The sequence below is a fragment of the Hippocampus bargibanti genome, linkage group LG08 (genome assembly GCF_051943395.1).
Source record: "Hippocampus bargibanti isolate YZ-2025 linkage group LG08, ASM5194339v1, whole genome shotgun sequence".
In the NCBI taxonomy this organism is placed as follows: domain Eukaryota; kingdom Metazoa; phylum Chordata; class Actinopteri; order Syngnathiformes; family Syngnathidae; genus Hippocampus; species Hippocampus bargibanti.
In genome coordinates, this window is record NC_142741.1 from 25094488 (window position 1) to 25116912 (window position 22425).

Sequence of the window (22425 nt, forward strand, 5' to 3'; positions counted from 1 at the left end):
GCTTCTTGGATAAGAAGCGAAACGTCCGACACCTTCCAAGAAGTACAGATGACGGCTGAAGAAACCTTTTCATCGATGTTTTTATTATGATGTATTTTTTTTTTAACCAAAACTGCGCTAATGGGCTCTAACCTTGTCTGACTGTTTTTTTTTTTCTTCAAGACGGCCTTAAAATGATACCCCCATTTTCCCTGTCTCGATCCATCTTCACAACTCTCTCCTGCATACATTCATTCTTTCACTTTAAAGCCACCTCATCTCCTCCAATGCTGCTTGCTTTGCTTTGGCCTGATAGGCATTAGTCTTCCACCCTATTACATCAGTAATGACTTAGTGTGAGCTCTAATTAGAGATGTGTTAGTGAACTGTCTTGCACGCCTATCCTCCTCAGCAGCCCCTCACCCTCAACCTCACCCTCCTCCGCGCTTCCATCTCCGTGGAGAAGCTATTAGCACCTACGAGTTACTGCTCCTGTCTGTCTGTTATGGACCAATCGCTGAAGGAGCGCTATATGGCTAATTGAGAAGTAGAGACGTTGCGGAAAAAATTTTGGCTCTAATTGTGTGGTTGGATGTGGGGATTGCATGCTAAAATATATTTTTTAATAAATAAATAAATACACAAATACATGAATAAATACGTAAATAAATAAACACACCATTACACAAATAAATAAATAAATAAATACACAAATAAATACGTAAGTAAATACGTAAATAAATAAATAAATACACGAATAAATAAATACATAAATAAATACATACATAAATACATACATAAGTTGGTATTAGTTTAGCCCTATGCTGGAGGGTTCTGATAACTCCTAGTTTATGTTGTACAACATAAACTAGGAGTTATCATGTTTTACAAGTTTATGTTGTACAACATAAACTAGGAGTTATCAGAACCCTCCAGCATAGGGCTAAACTAATACCAACTAGCACTGAAGGTAGAGAAAAGGAGTCAAAACATATCAGGAGAGCACTCACAAACTGTGGTTACCCTCAGTGGACTTTTAACAAATGTCAAAAGGAAAGAATGGGGAACGAAACCAATAATTCTCAAGATTCTAAAAGGAGAGGAGTAGCAGTACCGTACATTGCAGGAGTTTCTGAAAAATTACAAAGAGTCCTTTGGCAACATAAAATTCCTACTTATTTCAAACCGATAAACACGTTAAGGCAAAAATTAGTGCATCCAAAAGATAGGCTACCAAATGAAAAACAAAGTAATGTAGTTTATTCCATACATTGTAAGAATGAAAATTGTAAAGAGCAGTACATTGGGGAGACTCAACAAATTCTCAAAAAAAGACTTTATCAACATCGCAGGGATAATACTAGTGGGCCTCAATCGGCAGTACATTTGCACCTAAAAGCTACTAACCACTCATTTGACGACAATGAGGTTAAAATCTTAGCGAAAGAACATAGATGGTTTGAAAGGGGGGTAAAAGAGGCGATTCTTATAAAACAACAAAATCCTTCATTAAACCGGTCTGGTGGTGTGAGGTTCAATTTGGATCGTTCATACAATAGCCTGCTCAGGCAAAACAGGTTAGGCAACTTTCGCAATGCTGATGAGGGTCGTTATGCTGATGAGGTGATACCGGGGGGAGTGGGTGTAATAGGCCAATCGTTAGTCAGGAATGTAGGAACAATCAGTGGGGCCACAGGGGGGGGTCCCGCGCCCCCCCCCAACCTGAGAGTAGGGACCTATCATAGCTGTGTCCGGCGCCACCAGGTCTGGACATTAGGGATATATAAATGGGGCCGATACAATACATACATAAATAAATACATAAATATAACTAAATCCATGAGCAAATAAATCAGAATGTTTGTGGAATGTGGGAGGAAACCGGAGGACCCGGAGAATACACACTCGGGCCCGGACTCAAACTCATGACACCTGCACTGTGAAGCCGGGCGTGCTAACCACTTAATCACCAGACCGCCTATTGTGTAATGAATTTTGAAAATATTGTATTTATTCATTTAATTAATTATGTAATTAATTAATTAATTAATTAATCTTATATATTTTTATTTATTAATCTATTTATTTTTGTAACTTTTTATGTATTAATTTTTATTTATATATGTATATATTTATTTACCTGTTTTTTATTTCTTCAACTATTTATTTTTTTACCTTTTTTATGTATTTACTTTTATTTATATATATATATATATATATGTATACATTTATTTCACTGTATTTATTTATTTATTTATTTTCATGTTGTTATTTAATTATTTTGTATTTTTTTAACTTTTAGTTTATGTATTTATTTCTTTATTGTAAATGGATTCATATATATATATATATATATATATATATATATATTTATTTATTACTTTTTATTTATTTTTATATTTTTTATTTATTCATCTATTTATTTTTTTCCTTTTCATGTATTTACTTTTATTTATATATATGTATATATTGATTTCACTTTTTGTATTTATTTATTCATGCATTTTAATGTATATATTTCTTTAATTATTTTTGTATTTATTTATTTATTTATTTATTTATTTATTTATTTATTTATTCCTTTTTATTTATTACTTTTTATGTTTTTTATTTATTCATCCATTTATTTTTCTAAACTTTTTTATGTATTTACTTTTATTTATATATATTTAAATAATGATTTCACTTTTTGTATTTATTTATTCATGCATTTTCATGTATTTTTATTTATTTATTTTTAATGTATTTATTTGTTTTTAATTATTTATATTTCGATATATTTATCTATTGATGTATTTATGTCGTAACTACCAGGCGGCTAACGATCACAAAACGAAATCACCAATTGACAACTTTTTGTTTCCTTTTCATCTAATGATCTTAAACTACACATGCTTTGGCTACAAAACCGTAAAAAAAGCCATTAACCTTGCTGTTCCAATACTTTTGCAAAATTCCCTCTGCCTCTTTTCTGTTTACTTTTTTTTTTCCCCTCTTGAATTCCAGACAGTCCAACAACACGGATGGAATTCCACCTCAGAGTTCCCGTCGGTAGTTTGCTCCGATTTACGTCTTCATCCAAACACCCCTCCTTTTTTTTTTTTTTTTTTTCTCGAATAATAATGGGATGTTTCTTGTGGGTTTGTCATCGGTGATAAGATGATTATCTGAAAGGTCTGCGGCACATTTGTAGAGAGACAGAGTCTCACTCGCACTGCTGGAGTAGGTAATCCTGGGTAATAGCATTATGGACACAGTGTTTTCCTAAAGACCATGATTATCCACTGCTGTTTGCCGGCGGATTGACATTGGCCTCCCTGGTCTTCTCTCTCTCTCTCTCTCTTTCTCTCAATTTCACTCCCCCCTCCCTCCCTCTTTGTATTCCCACTCACTTCTTCTTAGCCGTGGCGGTGTCATCCCGCCTGTGACTCATCAGGCCCTCGTACCGGATGAAAATAGAGTGCTCGCTAGTGACAAAAGGACAAATTGCTCGTAGACAAGAGTGGCCTAGATTTGAATGGCGCGTTAACAATGCGAAAGGCGAACACCTTCTGCCTCGGCGGTTTGAGGTTAGCGACCGCTCGACGACGACGACTGTCTTGTCAAATAACAACAATATCAATGGTCTCGGCCCGTCTCTCACTCCTCACACCACCGCTTGTCACGGTTTGCGAGGTGGCAGTTGTGGATCCCAAAAAGCAGGCAGGAGGGAGCAGCAGGTTGTGTTTGAGAAATTGTATGAAAATAAAGTCAACAGGAACAAAAAACTAAAACATCGAATTCATTCAAACAGAAAAACTATCAAAAGTATCAAATAAAGACCAAGAGTAAAAGTCTGCCAAGATGAAACAAACAGCATACAATTGCATATAATGACCCGACGCCGAATGCCGGGAGTCCTTTTGACTGCCACTGATTGGAACGATCAGCACCTGTGCACGTGCAGGCGGGGCCGACAGCGCCGCCCGTTGGTCGCCAACCAGATCGTGACACTGCTATCCTCGTTCATAGTCTTGTCACCTCCCGGATTGACCATTGCAATTCACTTCTCTTTGGTGTCTCTCAGAAAGTTCTCCAGAAACTTCAACTGGTCCAGAATTCTTCAGCCTAAATCATCACCAGAAATTCATCCTTTCACCACATCACCCCCGTCCTCCAAAGATTACACGGCATATAGCTATATTTTACCTTTTAAGACTCGCGCTGAATATTTAGGAAGTCTTGTTTTCATGTTGGTGGCGATTCCTGACGTGACGTCACCGAGGGAACGCCCCTGACCGAGAAAGCGACACACAATGCATTTTGGGTACTTTGTTTGGTCTGAAAACTTCGTGTTGATAGCGAAATTAGAAGTAAAACACATCAATAACACGATGGTGAATCGTTGTGTGTTGCACAATGACTACTATTTGATACTAGTTGACACAAATTCGCAGTAGACAAATCAACCCATTTCCAACGGAGCTTGGGCGCCATCTTGTGCATTTTCTGGGACGCTACATATCAGTCCTGACGTCTCAATATGACCCAGAAGGACTTCTTTAATCGATTGCAAACATTTATGCTTTCCTCTTCGGAACTATTTGAATCATATTCATAACTGGATGAGTAAGAAGTAAGCATCTTCTCCGAATCTGAAGCCATTGTTTTAATTCTCTAGCGAGGCAAGACGTCCTTGCGTGAAGTTTTGGGAGACTTGAAGTCATTTTTATTGGTGATTTGCATTTGACTAAAAATATCAGCCTGTGTGTTTTGGGTATTTTAGATACTATAAAACATTTTTCTGATGTCAGTTAGGAAACAAAAAAAAATGGTGTCGTTGTCCTTTAAATCCCTTATAATTTTCTTCCAACATCACTCTGAATGTCGACATGTCATGAGTTGATCTGTCTGAGTTGAAATCCTATACGGAAAGACTTTTGGTCTTTCCGTATAGGACAACTCAACAACAATTGATGATGACTCGGATTCTTCCAATCTCACTCTGACTCCGCGTGCAGATGGCCGTGAAGCACTTTTGCAGCTTCAGCGGCTGTCACAAGCACATGTTTGCAAGCTGTGCGGGTTCGCGTGTAAAAAAACAGAATTTGGAATAGATACAAATCGATACGAATGGCTCCCAAATGAACGTACAGTGATACCTTGGCTTACGAACTTAATTGGTTCCCAGACAGAGTGTGTAAGGCGAAAAGTGTGGATCCCAAAAATTAATTTCCCATAGGAAACCAGTAAAATGAGAATAATCCGTTCCCAGGTCCCCATAAAACATAATTTTCTAAGCCTTAAAACTACACATTATATACCTTATTTTATGTATAATAAGTGTGCTATGGTATTATAATTAAAGAAATGAACTGCACTTTATAATAATGGTGTTTTATTGACCTTTGTGATGGTCGTTAATGGCTTGATGGAATGGAGTGGCCGCTTTCATCAGCATTAAACACTTGATGAGGAACGTAGCCTTCTTCTTTCACCATCTTGAGGAATGATCCCTTGTAGGTGCTTTCTCTGCGATAATTTATTTTATAACAAAATAAATGAATTCTCATAAAATTACGATTTTTTTTTCTAGGTTTATTATTATTTTAATTGCATTTTTTTCTGTAAATATCAGCATTCCATTCTAACAAACTAAAACAATTCTCATAATATTCCAATTTTTTTTTTCTAGATTTATTTTTTAATGGCATTTTTTCCGGAAAGTATCAGGATTCCATTCTAACAAAATAAAATAATTTTCATAAGATTACGATTTTTTTTCTATTTTTGTAATGGCATTTTTTTTCTGAAAATATCAACATTCCATTCTAACAAAATAAAACAATTCTATAAAAAAATCGGTTTTTTCTAGATTTATTATTTTTTTAATTGGATTTTCTGGGGAAATATCAGGATTCCATCCTAACAAAATAAAATAATTCTCACAAAATTCCGTTTTTTTTCTACTTTTTTTTTAAATGGCATTTTTTTCAGAAAATATCAGGATTTCATTCTAACAAAATAAAACAACATTTTCCTCTCATTACCCACGCATACACACAAACACACACACACAGTGAGTAAAAAGTGTGTGTATCCGAGTGACGTGAAAATACACACCAAAAACATCATTTTGAGTGTATTTGTGAGGACCTCTGTGAAACGTTAGCAGATGCATATACAGTGAGACCTCAACTTACGAACTTAATTGGTTCCCAGACAGAGTGTGTAAGGCGAAAAGTGTGTATCTCAAAAAACAATTTCCCATAGGAAACCATTAAAATAGGAATAATCCGTTCCCGGGTTTCCATAAAATATACTTTCCAACTAAATAATCCTAAAAAAACTACACACAACATACCTTATTCCATGTATAATAATAAGGTGTTTGTAAGTTGAGGTCTCACTGTATAAACCCTCTAGAACAGGGGTCTCAAACTCAATTGACCCGGGGGGCCGCTGGAGGCAGAGTCTGGGTGTGGCTGGGCCGCATCAGGATTTCCACAAGAAAAGCACAGATAAAACATTTCAATGTTCTCAAAATGTTTATTTTTAACACATGAAAAAATGAATTAAATGAATAAACGTAAAAATGAATACAAAATAAATTAACCACAAATGAATAAAATAATTATAATGATCATAAGGCAGATACAGACGACAGAAAAAAAACACAGGAAAACTAATTATTTTAATAAAGCTTCAAATGTCTGTATTCACAGTTCTTTATCCTTTATCTTTCTTGACATAAATAAAATATTGAACATGAACTGTCCTAAATATGGCTTCTCTTGCCTACTTGTTCAACTCCACACACATTCCATTCATATCAATCATGCGGGCCGCAAAATATTCTTTCGGGGGCCGCATTTGGCCCCCGGGCCTTGAGTTTGAGACCACTGCTCTAGAAGTCTTTAGAATGAAAAGAAAAAAACTTGTGAGGACCGTCCAAAAGGTCCTCACTTGTCAAAAATGTCCTCACTACATATGGGTATAAAATTGTAGTGGTCCTCACAAGACTAGTCATACAAAAACACACACAGACACACACACACACATTAATACGCACCCCACCCCACCACCCTTCCCCATTATGTTAGCAGCAAGCCCCCCTTTTTCCCCCAGAGAGCAACAATAACTTGGAAACGTCTTTTTGTGCATGTGCGCGCGAACGCGCGTTTGTATGTGTGCGTGTGTGTGTGTGTGTGCTCTTCTAAAACTGTCATTTTTCTCTCGTCTGGCCCACATTGGCGTGGTGCTGTTGGCTCTTAGAGTGGCACCGGGGGATTTCGGATGCCCCTGGCACCGATTGAGCTTGTTGATAGCGGCCGTGTGTGCGCGCGCGCGCGTGTGTGTGTGGTGCATGGGCGCGCTTTATTTTTGGGTGGGGGGGGAAGCTTGCCACTGTATTTAGATTGGAGGAAATCTACCCGCTTTTGTCTACAGTGGAGTGGAGAGGATATGCGGATAGACGCGTAAGTAGGCGTTGGAGGTGGGGGGGGGGGGGAGTCCAGGTTTGGGATTTTGACGGTTCCCGTTTTGTGCGTAAAATTACATTTTACGCGTACCATGAGGTGGAATTGGCGCGCACAAACGAGCGGGGGTTTATGTATAGCTTTTTTTAGTTGCTGATCTTTTTTTTTTTATCTCTGCTTGTGGTGTGTCAGGGGATCATCTATTTCTATAAAATGGTATATTTGACGTCCGGTTAAGGAGGGTGACATATTTCCGAGTGTGATCACGTGGGTTATTGCTATCCTGTCATTAAGTTGACGACTCATATTGAGAGATTTGATGCTTATCGTCTTTTGACAGTTGGACTTGGTCATTTATTATTTCATAAATGCGTGTGTGTGCCTGTGTGTGTGTGTGTCACGTTGTACAGGCAAGGCAGCTTTGAGGAAAGGTTGTCACCAAAAAGTGCTTATGTCATCATCGTAAAGGTTAAATCCCAGCATTGTGTCCAATCATCAACAGTCACACACAAGAGCATAACTCAGCATGATCACGTGATACACATTGTATCACTTGTTTTTTTTTTGAGGAGTCATCCAACGATGGATAATGACACGGTGAAATTTAAATTTCGTGTATGATCGATAAATATCTGAATTAGAATGACAAAACCTTTATTCGTCTCACGATGGGGACATTTGCAGTCCACAGCAGCAATTTGAAAGGGGATGGGGTGGAGGGGTGGAAGGATAGTATAGGATATGTTTTGATGTTATCATATTTTTAAATATTAGTCAGATGCTGTCAGTATTAAAAATATATCTCACTTAAAACTTAAATTCCCTTTGGTAATAATTAGCTTCTTTGTTGTGTAAACAAATAAATTGCCCATCATACACCCCCCCCCTTTTTTTTTAATATGGCTCCGTCCACGTCAATGGCGGGAATATTTTGATTGCGCAACATATCGAAGGAAACACAGTATGAAGATAAAGTCTACCTAAAAAGTCAACTGGAAAGTGATTAAGACACGAATGTCACGTCTGGGAGTGGATTTCAACATAGAAGGGCTATTTTTCCCTCCTGTTTATTCCCTCCTGTTTATTTGGATAAATTGGAACGAGGAAAATAAATTCGTTTACTTTTTAAAACAACATGACCCATAATGCACCACGTGTCACCTTTGGTTCCCGCCCATCGAAATCTAACAGGAAATATCGAATAACAGCGGGAGTCCATTCAAACAATAATATAACGATTTTGTACTCGTGTCATATCTTTTGCGTTTTAATTTTGGATTTACATTAAATGAACAACAACAAACAGTGTCGTGAAACCAAACATGATTTTATTGTTGTTGTTTTGGTTGTGTACTTGAATTGTCATGACGAGTAGTTTTTTTTATTCCTTGTCATTTGTGTCACGACACGTAGTTTTTTTTTTAATGTTTAATTCCTCGTGTCATTTATAGCATCGATACTTTGCTTCGTTCGTTTTGTACTCCTGAAGTCAAGCGAGCCAATGTATGCAAATGAGTCTTCCTGCTCGCTCCTGATTGGCTGACCGCGCCTCACTTAAACGTAATAAATAACAAAACTTTTGTTTGATACTATATTACACTTTTATATATTACATTATTATACACTCAAAGTCAGACGTTCGTAAGAGACGAAAACCCCGGAAATGAACAACAACAACAAACAGTGTCGTGAAACCAAACTTGATTTTGTTGTAGTTGTTGTTTTGGTTGTGTAGTTGAATTGTCTCGACGATGAGTTTTTGATGTTTTTTATTCTTTGTCATATGTGTTACGACGCGTAGTTTTTCAAACTATTTAATCATTAGTCATTTCTGGCATCGACACATTGCTTCGTTCGTTTTGTACTCCTGAAGTCAAGCGAGCCAATGTATGCAAATGAGTCCTCCTGCTCGCTCCTGATTGGCTAGCCGGGCCTCATGTCAACATAATCAATAACAAAACTTTTGTTTGATACTATATTGCCCAAATACACCCAAAGTGCGACGTTCGTAAGAGACGAAAAACCCGGAAATGAACAACAACAACAAACAGTGTCGTGAAACCAAACTTGATTTTTGTTGTTGTTTTGAATTGTCACGACGAGTAGTTTTTGATGTTTTTTTTTATTTCTATTCTTTGTCATATGTGTCACGACGCGTAGTTTCCCTAAATATTTAATCATTATTTAGTAATTTCTGGCATCGACACTTTGTTACTTTCGTCTTCGTTCGTTTTGTACTCCCGAAGTCAAGCGAGCCAACGTATGCAAATGAGTCCTCCTCCTCGCTCTTGATTGGCTAGTCGCGCCTCATGTCAACATAATCAATAACAAAACTTTTATTTGATACTATATTGCCCAAATACACCCAAAGTGCGACGTTCGTAACATACGAAAAACCCGGAAATGAACAACAACAACAAACAGTGTCGTGAAACCAAACTTGTTTTTTGTTGTAGTTGTTGTTTTGGTTGTGTAGTTGAATTGTCACGACGAGGAGTTTTTGATGTTTTTTATTCTTTGCCATGTGTCACGACGCGTAGTTTTTCAAAATACGTATTTAATCATTATTTAGTCATTTCTGGCATCTACACTTTGCTTCGTTCGTCTTCGTTCGTTTTGTACTCCCGAAGTCAAGCGAGCCAATGTATGCAAATGAGCCCTCCTGCTCGCTCCTGATTGGCTAGCCGGGCCTCATGTCAACATAATCAATAACAAAACTTTTGTTTGATACTATATTGCCCAAATACACCCAAAGTGCGACGTTCGTAAGAGACGAAAAACCCGGAAATGAACAACAACAACAAACAGTGTCGTGAAACCAAACTTGATTTTTGTTGTTGTTTTGAATTGTCACGACGAGTAGTTTTTGATGTTTTTTTTATTTCTATTCTTTGTCATATGTGTCACGACGCGTAGTTTCCCTAAATATTTAATCATTATTTAGTAATTTCTGGCATCGACACTTTGTTACTTTCGTCTTCGTTCGTTTTGTACTCCCGAAGTCAAGCGAGCCAACGTATGCAAATGAGTCCTCCTCCTCGCTCTTGATTGGCTAGTCGCGCCTCATGTCAACATAATCAATAACAAAACTTTTATTTGATACTATATTGCCCAAATACACCCAAAGTGCGACGTTCGTAACATACGAAAAACCCGGAAATGAACAACAACAACAAACAGTGTCGTGAAACCAAACTTGTTTTTTGTTGTAGTTGTTGTTTTGGTTGTGTAGTTGAATTGTCACGACGAGGAGTTTTTGATGTTTTTTATTCTTTGCCATGTGTCACGACGCGTAGTTTTTCAAAATACGTATTTAATCATTATTTAGTCATTTCTGGCATCTACACTTTGCTTCGTTCGTCTTCGTTCGTTTTGTACTCCCGAAGTCAAGCGAGCCAACGTATGCAAATGAGTCCTCCTGCTCGCTCCTGATTGGCTAGCCGCGCCTCATGTCAACATAATCAATAACAAAACTTTTGTTTGATACTATACTGCCCAAATACACCCAAAGTCCGACGTTCGTAACATACGAAAAACCCGGAAATGAACAACAACAACAAACAGTGTCGTGAAACCAAACTTGATTTTTGTTGTTGTTTTGAATTCTCACGACGAGTAGTTTTTGATGTTTTTTTTTATTTCTCTTCTTTGTCACATGTGTCACGACGCGTAGTTTTCCTAAATATTTAATCATTATTTAGTGATTTCTGGCATCGACACTTTGCTTCGTTCGTCTTCGTTCGTTTTGTACTCCCGAAGTCAAGCGAGCCAACGTATGCAAATGAGTGTTCCCGCTCGCTCCCCATTGGCTGTCCGCGCCTCATTTAAACGCTGTCAGTGTCCGCGTCACGTGGCCGCCGCCGCCGCCGCCGCTGCAAGCAACTTGTCAACTCCGAGTGGCTTCAGTGCGCATTCTGTCACAGCTGATGCGAGGCGGCCTTGGAGAAGAACCCTCGCGGGAATTATCGCTTATGCTTTGGCGCGCTTTAAAGACACTTTGCCGGTCAGGCGCGCGCGGGCGGGCGCTCCGCCCGATTTGATTCGAATCGAATCCGTGTTTTCTTTTCTCGAATCGAAGTGTTTGGTTCCCGACCGCGACCGCGACCGCTCGAATGTATAGCATGATGATGGAGACCGATCTCCACTCGCCGGGCCCCCAGAGCAACCCGAGCGGGGGGCAAACGGGCCCCAACGCGGGCTCCAAGGCGAGTCAGGAGCGGGTGAAGAGACCCATGAACGCCTTCATGGTGTGGTCCCGCGGCCAACGCCGAAAGATGGCGCAGGAGAACCCCAAAATGCACAACTCTGAGATCAGCAAGAGGCTGGGAGCCGAATGGAAGGTGATGTCCGAGGCGGAGAAGCGGCCCTTCATCGACGAGGCCAAGAGGCTGCGCGCCATGCATATGAAAGAGCACCCGGATTACAAGTACCGACCCAGGCGGAAGACCAAGACCCTCCTGAAGAAGGACAAGTACTCCCTGGCGGGCGGTCTTCTCTCGGGAGCGGGCGTCGGAGTGGGCTTGGGTGTCGGCGCGGCGTCCTCCGCGGCGGGCCAGCGTCTGGAAAGCCCCGCGGGCGTCCCCCACGGAGGCTCGGCGGCTTCCGGTTACGCTCACGTCAACGGCTGGGCCAACGGCGCCTACCCGGGCCAGGTGGCCGCCGCCGCCGCGGCCGCCGCCATGATGCAAGAAGCTCACCTGGCTTTCGGTCAACACCCCGGCGGCGGCGTCGGCGGCGCGCACCACTTCAACCACCACCATCACCACGCGCACCCTCACGCGCACCACCATCACCACCACCACCACGCGCACAACCCGCAGCCCGCGCATCGCTACGACATGAGCGCGCTCCAGTACAGCCCCATTTCGAACTCGCAGAGCTACGTGAGCGCGTCCCCGTCCGCTTACGGCGCTCTCGGGTACGCGCAGCACCACGGCGGCTCCGGCGCGTCTTCTTCCTCGTCGTCGTCTTCGTCCTCCTCCGCCGCGGGCGCGTTGGGTTCGCTGGTCAAATCGGAACCCTGCGTGACTCCCCCCGCGGGCGGAGGCCCCCACGGAAGGGGCCCTTGTCCCGGGGACTTGCGGGAGATGATCAGCGTGTACTTGCCCGCCGGGGATCCGGCGGATCCCGCCGCGCAGAGCCGCTTGCACGCTTTGCCGGCGCACTACCAGAGCGCCGCGGCCGGCGTGAACGGGACCGTCCCGCTCACGCACATTTAATTCACCCTGTCGTTTGGAAGTGCACACAAGGGAACGTATAACCAAATATTGACCTCTTTTCTAACCCTCCCGCGAAAACAACTTCCGGTTTTTTTTTTTTTTTGTACAGAATGTTCATCCGCTTGTAAATGAAGGTTTTGCGTTGTTTTTAATTTGAAGACGGGGGCGGCATAAAACTACTGCTATTTTAAATCATCGTGGTATTAAATCGTCATTTTTTAAATCTAATTTACATCCGGTGCACCTTCCGCCCCCCCCCCCTCATATTTTTATGGGTATTTTTTTCCCTCTCATTAACTGTAAGTTATGATAAAACAATAACGCAGAAAGTGCTTTTAAAAATGAGTACAAAAAAAATCATTTTTTAAGCGTTTTTTTTGCGTTTGTTTTATTGTTGTAACACGCGCTTATTATTGTATAATTGTGAATAATTTTAATATTTGAAAAGAAGGATGCTGTTGTAATTTATGTGCTTTAAATTGGAGCGGAAAAAAAGCTCCAATTTACTGCAATGATTTGAAGAAGAAAAAAATGGAATAAATTTCACAAGATGTTGTTTGGAATGATGACGTCAAGTGAGTTTTTCGAAATGTTTTTTTTTTTAAAGCGATTTACGGCAACGTTGGTGCTGGTTTGAAACGGCTTTTGAATGGCTTGTGCGTAAAACGTCGTTTAAAAGGGATGATGATGTCATCACTGATGTTTTTATTTAAATGATATTTTTTTTATTATGATCACTTTTGAAAAAAAAAGGCTTTTTTCCCCTCCTTTATTTAAAAAAAAAATCTCATTTCAAAGGCCTCATATGACGATCAACCTGTTAATGTTATTGACGGCATTAAATATTATATAAATGTGTATATAATATATAATATAGATGATATTATATATAAAATTATTCTCACTTTATGATTTTTAGATAAATCAGACTTTTTTTAATGTTCATTTTCATACCTAACATTGAATTGCAAGTGGCCTGTATGAAAATTCATAATAATAATAATATTAATAATTAATAAATGTCATTTATAAGCGCCTTTCAAAACTCTCAAGGACACTTTCCAGTCACATAATTCCCTCTCAATTATTAAAACAAAAGTATAAAATTGCGATATGTTTAACATCAATATGGAAATATAAATGCAAATATTATTCAACCAATAAATAATGAATCGCATCAAATCCTTTAAAAAAATGAATATGAACTTTTATTTTACAGTGAAAAACAAAATCCACATATATGTACTTTAAATACGCGACATTGAATTTATTTTAATTAATTTGATTCCGTCGCAGTCGCTGTATAATTATAAACCCGACATGCAAACGACATCGGTGATAATTCTTTGAAATATGATTCATTTTTAATCGGTTCAACTTTTTAAAGTCGGTGGAAGAAAAAAAAAGGCTGTCGACAAGTTTCCTGCTGTTTGATTGACAGTTTCATTTTATTTCAAGCCCCGCCCCCTCCAAATTTTAATAGACGTTCGTGCCAATTAGATTAATAATCATATTATGTATATTGTTTTCATCATGATCATTGACTGTATGATGTCATTATTATTATTTTTTTGACAGATCTGCAGCTGGTTTTGACATTTACGTACATTTTTTTCTGTAATTACCCTGAAGACTCATTAATTCACATGCAAATGAAGGTGACTTTATACCTATTTATGCGTTAAAAAAATCATTCATTCATGCATGAATGCATGAATGATTTTTTTTTCCACATATGAACTCCATCATTAACTCATTCACTGCCATTCTAGAATTTATTCAGGAATTGAACGTATGACGTCGAGCGACATTCCCGAATTTGTTCAGGGTTTGTTTTTTTCTTATTTGGGTGACGATAAAGCGCTGGCCATGGCCTCGGGCATTTTTTTTCACCTTATAATAATAATAATAATAATACATTTCATTTGTAAGCGCCTTTCAAAACTCTCAAGGTCACTTTCCAGTCAGGATCAGTTTTTCTGTGGGTGAGCAGTGGCAGCCACATGCGCCAGCGTTCACTCCACCCGGAAGTAACTCAAATAGATAGAAAACTACACACACAGTATATATACATATCTATACACACACACTATATATACATATATATACACACAGTACATATAAATATAAAAGAAATAAATATAAATAAATAAGTATAAAAATTAATAAATATATTCCACATAATTTTCCATTTTTTTGCATGTTAGAACTTTGTTCCAGCTTCAGCTGTTGTTAAAATTAAAGCGCTATATAAACAATATGTATGTATGGCATTGTAATTTGGACTGCTGCCCCCATTTCAAGCTCAGATAACTGCAGATCCATATAATTTAGGAATTAACTATTTTTTTATGATAAAATAAAAATGTCTGGTTTCTTGTGCTGCGTTGAATGTATATGTAGTCCTAAAACTTAATATTCTGGGGGTCCTGGAATTTGAGTGAAAATGACAAAAACCCTGGCACTGAAGTGGGCACATTTTCTTCACATTGTCTGGCAGTGAATGAGTTAAAGAATGATATGGTTGATTCACACTTATTGATGAAGACTGACGCGTTGTGTCAATTAAAACGACGAGGCCTCACGGTGTCGATTGTTCAGAAAAAAAAACAATAATAGAGCATGAGAAAAAAAAACCTAAATATTTAGTTTATTTATTATTATTATTTATTTCGCTTTTTTTGCGTATTTTTTTGTTTTGGCGGTAAAATACCAGCATGTTTATTAATAATAATAATAACAATAATACATTCAAAACTCTCAAGGTCACTTTACAGTACATGATTAGTTTTTCTGTGTGTGAGCAGCAGCAGCCACACGCGCTAGCGTTCACTCAACCCGGAAGTAACTCAAATAGATAGAAAGTTAGCTAGCTAGCTAGCCAATCGATAGCCAATAGATACCTAGCTAGAGAGCCAGCCAGCTAGATAGTGAATAGATAGCTAGCTAGCCAGATAGCTAATAGATGGCAACTAGCTAGCAAATGGTCATATAATAATTATAATAATTATAGTAATGCATTTCATTAATAAATTAGTAAATAAATAAATAAGTAGCAAGATAGCTAGATAGTTAGATAGATGGGGATAGCTAACTAGCTAGCTAGATAGAGATAGCCAGCTAGCTAGATAGGGATAGTCCGCTAGCTCGCTAGATAGAGATAGCTAGCTAGATAGAATCCTAATACGACTACCACTACTACTACGACTAATAATAATACATTTCATTAATAAATTAGTAAATAAATAAGTATAGCAAGATAGCTAGATAGTTAGACAGATGGAGATAGATAGAGACAGTTAGCTAGCTTGCTAGGTACATTTTACTAGCTTTCTAGGTACAGTTAACTAGCTTGCTAGGTACAGATAGCTAGCTAGCGAGATAGATTTACCTAGTTAGAGATATAGAGCTAGATAAATAAATAAATGACGACAAATAAGGAATAATTATTTTTAATTTAAAAAGATTCTTTTCTTAAAGACGGTGTTTTTAGGTGTTCAATTCCCTGACATATTTCGGCGTATACTTCCGCCTCTGACGAAGGCGGAAGTAACTCTGACGAAGGGGGAAGGAAACGCCGAAACATGTCAGGTAATTGAACACCTAAAAAAACACTGTCTGTAAGAAAATATTGTTTTAAATTAAATATCAAGTAGACGGGATTAACTTAATATAACTAAGGAATACTTATGATACAATATAATACGAAGAAAACAACCATAGGAGTCGAATGGGATGCGCATTTCGTCGCAATGAAGGGATAGCCACAACTAATAAAACAGCGTCGTATTCCCAAACGCAATGACCGAAGTAACTGACACGTCATGTCAGAGGGGCGTGAGGGGTTTTTTTTTCACGTTGACCATTCCCAATAAATCTCTGCAAATGTGCGCCACTGTTATCTTGTACGAATGCAGGCCATTGATATATTCCCTGCTCGGCTTCCGGTTTGTTTAAAGCCCCCCCACCCCCGATCCCTTGCACTGCCATGTCCTAAATGGGGATAATTAGCGTCACTTTATCACGCCTCTGCATATTTTCTGCACGTCTCCCCCTTTTTTTTTTGCCCCCCCTAAAAAAATAAGGGGAGGGGGTGTAAAAAAAAAACCAGGCATCAACCCGCGCTGCTCTGTCACAGAAGATTATGGAGACAGATTGCACAGAGCGAATGTGGCGGCTGAGATTAAGCGCGGAATAGAGAAAGCACAACTGGGCCAGTTGAATGTCTCCGATGGGGCCTTATCGTGCAATTACACGTTGACATGTTTAACAATCTTGCTGCCTCTTAATCCTGCGGTGCTGTGCCGCGTCGCGTCGCGCTATCTGCGACGAAGGCGAGCAGAGCTAGCGGCTAAGGGCGCCTAAACGCAGCACCGACGACGACGTGGAAGAGCGTCATTATAAATTAAAGTTATAGGAAAAGGGGAATTGCTTTATTAGGCAACTTTTGGCCTTCATGGACAACCGACACCATTTTTTTGTGTCCGAACTGACATCAGAAAAACCCTTTATAGCGTGTAAAATACCCAAAACACGCAGGCTGATATTTTTTAGTCAAATGCAAAACGCCAATAAAAATGACTTAAAGGACAACCGACGACAAGTTGTGTCCATAATTTGTAAAATCACTTCAAATGACTGCTACTGAGCATATTTTATAAAGATTCCACCGCATATAGCTATATTTTACGTTTTAAGACTCGCGATGAATATTCAGGAAGTCTTGTTTTCGAGTTGGTGACTATTCCTGACGTGACGTCACTGAGGGAACACCCCTGACCGAGAGAGCGACACACAATGCATTTTGGGTACTTTGTTTGGTCTGAAAACTTCGTGTTGATGGCGAAATTAGAAGGAAAACACATAAATAACGCGATGGTGAATCGTTGTGTGTGTGGCACCAAGACTACTATTTGATACTAGTTGACACAAATTCCCAGCAGACAAATCAGCCCATTTGCAACGGAGTTTGGGCGCCATCTTGTGCATTTTCTGGAAACGCTACATTGGAGTCCTGACGCCTCAAAATGACGCGGAAGGACTTCTTTAATCGATTGCAAACATTTATGCTTTCCTCTTCGGAACTATTTGAATCATATTCATAACTGGATGAGTCACAAGAAAGCATCTTCTCCCAATCTGAAGCCATTGTTTTGATTCTCGAGCAAGGCAAGACATAGTTTTGGGACACTTGAAGTCATTTTTATTGTTGTTTTGCATTTGACTAAAAATATCATCCTGCGTGTTTTGGGTATTTTAGATGCTATAAAATGTTTTTCTGATGTCAGTTAGGAAACAAAAAAAATGGTGTCGGTTGTCCTTTAACTCATTCACTGCCAGACAACGTGCAAAATTGTGTACACTTTTGTGCCAGGGTTTTTGTCATTGTCACTCGAATTACAGGACCCACAGAATATCGAGTTTGGGGACGAAATAAACATTCAATACTGCGTTAGAAATCTTAGACTCTTAATTCCTAAATGATATGGGTCTGGAGTTATTTGACCTTTAGAGGACAACCGACACCATTTTTTTTTGTTTCCTAACTGACATCAGAAAAACGTTTTATAGCATCGAAAATAGCCAAAACACCCAGGCTGATATTTTTAGTCAAATCCAAAAGACCAATAAAAATGACTTCAAGTGTCCCAAAACTACTTCAAAATGACCTCGGAAATTGTGAGTTTCAGAGGGTCCCGCCCCCTTGTTCGTGACATCACTATTGGTCACACACTGCCTTGCTCCAGAATCAAAACAATGGCTTCGTAGAGTTCAGATTCTGAGAAGATGCTTTCTTGTTACTCATCCAGTTATGAATATGATTCAAATAGTTCCGAAGAGGAAAGCATAAATGTTTGCAATCGATTAAAGAAGTAATTCCGTGTCAATTCGAGCCGTCTGGACTCCGATGTAGCGTCCCAAAAAATGCACAAGATGGCGCCCAAGCTCCCGTTGGAAATGGGCTTATTTGTCTGCTGGGATTTTGTGTCAACTTATACCTTTTTTATGCGTGTTATCGCAATTGGCTGCCACACACAACGATTCACCATGGCGTTATTTATGTCGTTTTCCTTCTAATTTCGCCATCAACTCTTCTACGAAAGCGTTTTACTCCAAACTTCACTTTCTGTTTCTTTCTCCCACTGCGTTTTTGTCCGAGTCTCACACCTGCGCCCCCACACCCCTTTCAAGCAATCTACTGGGGCTTGTAATCGCTATTGTGAGATCTATTGAGTGGAAAAACTTCCCAACTCTCGCCTTGCTTTAAAGAAAGGGGCTGTCTCAGTGTGGGTGGTGGCTGCCAAATTCCAACAGTGGCTCTCCCAAGATGGAGGTATAAGGTGACAAATGGAAAGTCTGCATTCATGCTGACTATCTATTAGTTATCTAGCTATCTGGCTAGCTATGTAGCTATCTAGGTCACTGGCTAGCTATCTAGCTCACTGGGTATTGGCTATCTATTAGCTAGTTGGCTAGCTTTCTATCTATTTGAGTTAATTTTGTGTTGAGTAAACGCTGGCGCGTGTGGCCGCCGCTGCTCGCACACAGAAAAACTGATCCAGTGACTGTAAAGTGACCTTGAGAGTTTTGAAAGGTGCTTACAAATGAAATGTTATTGTGCTAGCTATCTAGCTTTTAGATAGCCAAGAGATAGCCAGCTAGTTAGCTAGCCAATAGATAGCCAGCTAACCAACCAGCAAGCTAATAGATAGCTAGCAAGCTAACAGATAGCTAGATAACTAGCTTGATAGCTAATAATAATAATAATAATAATAATAATAATAATAATGCATTTCACTTGTAAGCGCCTTTCAAAACTCTCAAAGTCACTTTACAGTCACTGGGGCAAACTCCGTTGCAAATGGGCTGATTTGTCTGCTGGGAATTTGTGTCAACTAGTATCAAATAGTAGTCTTGGTGCAACACACAACGTTTCACCACTGCGTTATTTATGTGTTTTCCTTCTAATTTCGTCATCAACACGGTGTTTTCAGATGAAAAAAAAATTACCCAAAATGCATTGTGTGTCACTTTCTCGGTCAGGGGCGTTCCCTCCGTGACGTCACGTAAGGAATCGCCACCAACTGGAAAACAAGACTTCCTGAATATTCAGCGCGAGTCTTAAAACATCAAATCTATCTATATGCGGTGGAATCTTTGTAAAATACGCTCAGTAGAAGTGATTTGAAGAGATTTTACAAATGATGGACGCAACTTATCCGTTTAAGTTATCCACTGACACTCTTGACTGAGTGAGTTTGCATGGAGGAGGCAGATCATCGAACGCGAGCGTATCACTAGCGCACATGTAGAGAAGCCACCGTATGCTGTAAAGGATTTCTCCCTCCCCCCCCCTCACCCCTCTCACCCCCCCTTGACAGGCGATCACTCTCCAAACCACAGCGCTGAGGTTAATAAGGGGTCAAAAAGTTCTGATAAGAAACATCGTTTCACCCTCCTCCCTCCCCATTTTTTTTAACGACACCCGGTGCAACCTGCCACGCTCTGATAGCGCTTTGAGCCGTCTGACCTCTGACCCCAAAGGGTGAGGTGAGAGGTGAGATTAGGAAGTCGTCGATGGCCCCTAATGGTCCTAAACCTACTCAATTTGCTCCCGCTGCTGTTTTAGATGCTTGTCGCCCTATTCAGAGCGTTTACAGTTGATCCATTTATAATTCCATTGATAACCCCGCCCACCATGAGTTATTGATGCACCCGACGTGATTTTTTTTTCCTCTGTAATGATTCGATAAATGTTCTCACGCTGTATTTTCTAATCCGCTTGTCATTGAAGGTGATTTATTGAAGGCAGCGTTAACCGTGCGAGGTTTGCGTCTGCCTGGCGCTTGTGCGTCGCTCTTGGCAAATTAGGCTTCATCTTCAAAGACAAGCAAACGTCATGCAGAAGTGACGCGTGTCACCGTTTGGAGTGTTTATACGTTTTTGTTTTTGGAGAATCACGTACAGTGATACCTCGGTTTACGAACCCCTTGTCTTACGAAGTTTTCGGTTTACGAATGTTACATTTATGAACATTTTACCTCGGCGTACAAACTTTTTTTCGGGATACACACAATGAGTGATGTGTCGTTAGCGAACGAGCCCGTTCTCCTAACAAGAAAATGGCAGCCGGCTTGTTTTGGTCCTCTATTCCCCGCCCCCAGTCGTCGGTTAAATCCACGTGATTGGTCAAAAATGCAGCAGTGAGGGGGGGGGGCTTTACAGATAAAGAGAGAGTGAAGCCATTCTCCAAAAAAGAAAATGGCTGCCGACATTTTTTTGTCCTCTATTCCCCGCCCCCAGTCTTCGGTTAAAGCCACGTGATTGGTCAAGAACGCAGCAGTGAGGGGAGGTGGTTTTAACATTAAAGAGACAGGCAGACCACAGAGAGTGACAAAATGGATAGAAAACATTGACATTTGGACTCGTTTCAACTTTGATAGTTCAAAAGCAGAGTGTAGACTGCAAGGTTAAACTTCCCATCAATCAGGCTTCACAGATAACCAGCACAAACCATCTGTACACTTGATGCAAAAAGCTATCAACCCATCTAAACAGAACACAATTGATGAGGAACTAGATAAAATTATCGCAGACAAAGCACACCTACAAGGGATCATTCCTCAAGATGGTGAAAGAAGAAGACTACGTTCCTCATCAAGTGTTTAATACTGATGAAACCGACCACTCCATTTCATCAAGCATCAACGACCATCACAAAGGTCAATAAAATGACTTTATTGTACAGTACAGTTTATTTCTTTAATTATAATACCATAGCACGTTTATTGTACATAAAATAAGGGATATTTTGTGTAGTTTTAAGGCTTAGAAAATTTGAAAATGATGTTTTATGGGGACCTGGGAACGGATTATTCTCATTTTAATAGTTTCCTATGGGAAATTAATTTTTGGGATACACACTTTTCGCCTTACACACTCTGTCTGGGAACCAATTAAGTTCGTAAGCCAAGGTATCACTGTCGCTCTTTTTCGAGCAAACAAACATGTTTTTCCATGAATACCATGTGGGAAGATCATCGTTTTTCCTCTTTTGGATTGACTTAATTTGGCTTACCTGATGGGCGCAAACAATCCTCATTCCAACTCATCTTAGCAAAAGCATACAACATCGTAAATAACAACGGAGTCTCCAAAATCGCCCGCCCCCACCCCACCCCCAAACCCCTTCGCCATCATTCCATTTCACCAGAGCCAACGTCCTCGCTCTTAATACTCTTAGTTCCTCTCTTGGCATGTTTTCCAAGAACTGGCTGTATTTCCACATTGAGCAACGCCATCAAAATGCCTGTCATGAATATTCGTGTATATTCTTGAGCCATTTGACCCCCTCGAAGCCGCCGCGCGCAAAATCCGCCGCTTGCGTTTATCGGAGGTCAAATTCATTCGCCGCGCCAGCAAATGTTTACATGCGGCGTACAATTGCCACGGCAAATTTGACCTTCTACTCTAAATAAGACGGCATTGTTATTCATTTCGTGTTTACATGAAGTCCTCGGTAGAAGAGTCGGAATCATTTCGAGGCCTTTGCGACATTTGCTTCCATTTGCAATTTTCATTTCACTTCCAGTTTAACTGCGCTGGAAAAAAAAATATTGGTGGAATTTGCCAGAGGTTATTAATTTTAAAAATGGAATACAGTGATACCTCGCTTTACGAACCCCTTGGCTTACGAACTTTTCGGTTTACGAACGTTAAATTGATGAACATTTTACCTTGGCATACAAACTATTTTTCGGGATACACAC

At 39.8% G+C, this 22425-nt stretch overlaps 1 protein-coding gene and 1 long non-coding RNA gene across 2 annotated transcripts in view; both read left to right on the forward strand.

The window, feature by feature from the left end:
• LOC148894942 (uncharacterized) overlaps positions 1-22425 on the forward strand; it is a 107915-nt gene that overhangs the window by 81269 nt on the left and 4221 nt on the right. The gene's annotated exons all lie outside the window — the stretch shown is intronic.
• sox1a (SRY-box transcription factor 1a) lies at positions 11105-13209 on the forward strand. Its single transcript, XM_089002162.1, has one exon. It carries the CDS (start codon positions 11549-11551, stop codon positions 12653-12655), a length of 1107 nt encoding a protein of 368 aa, XP_088858288.1. The 5' UTR covers positions 11105-11548; the 3' UTR covers positions 12656-13209.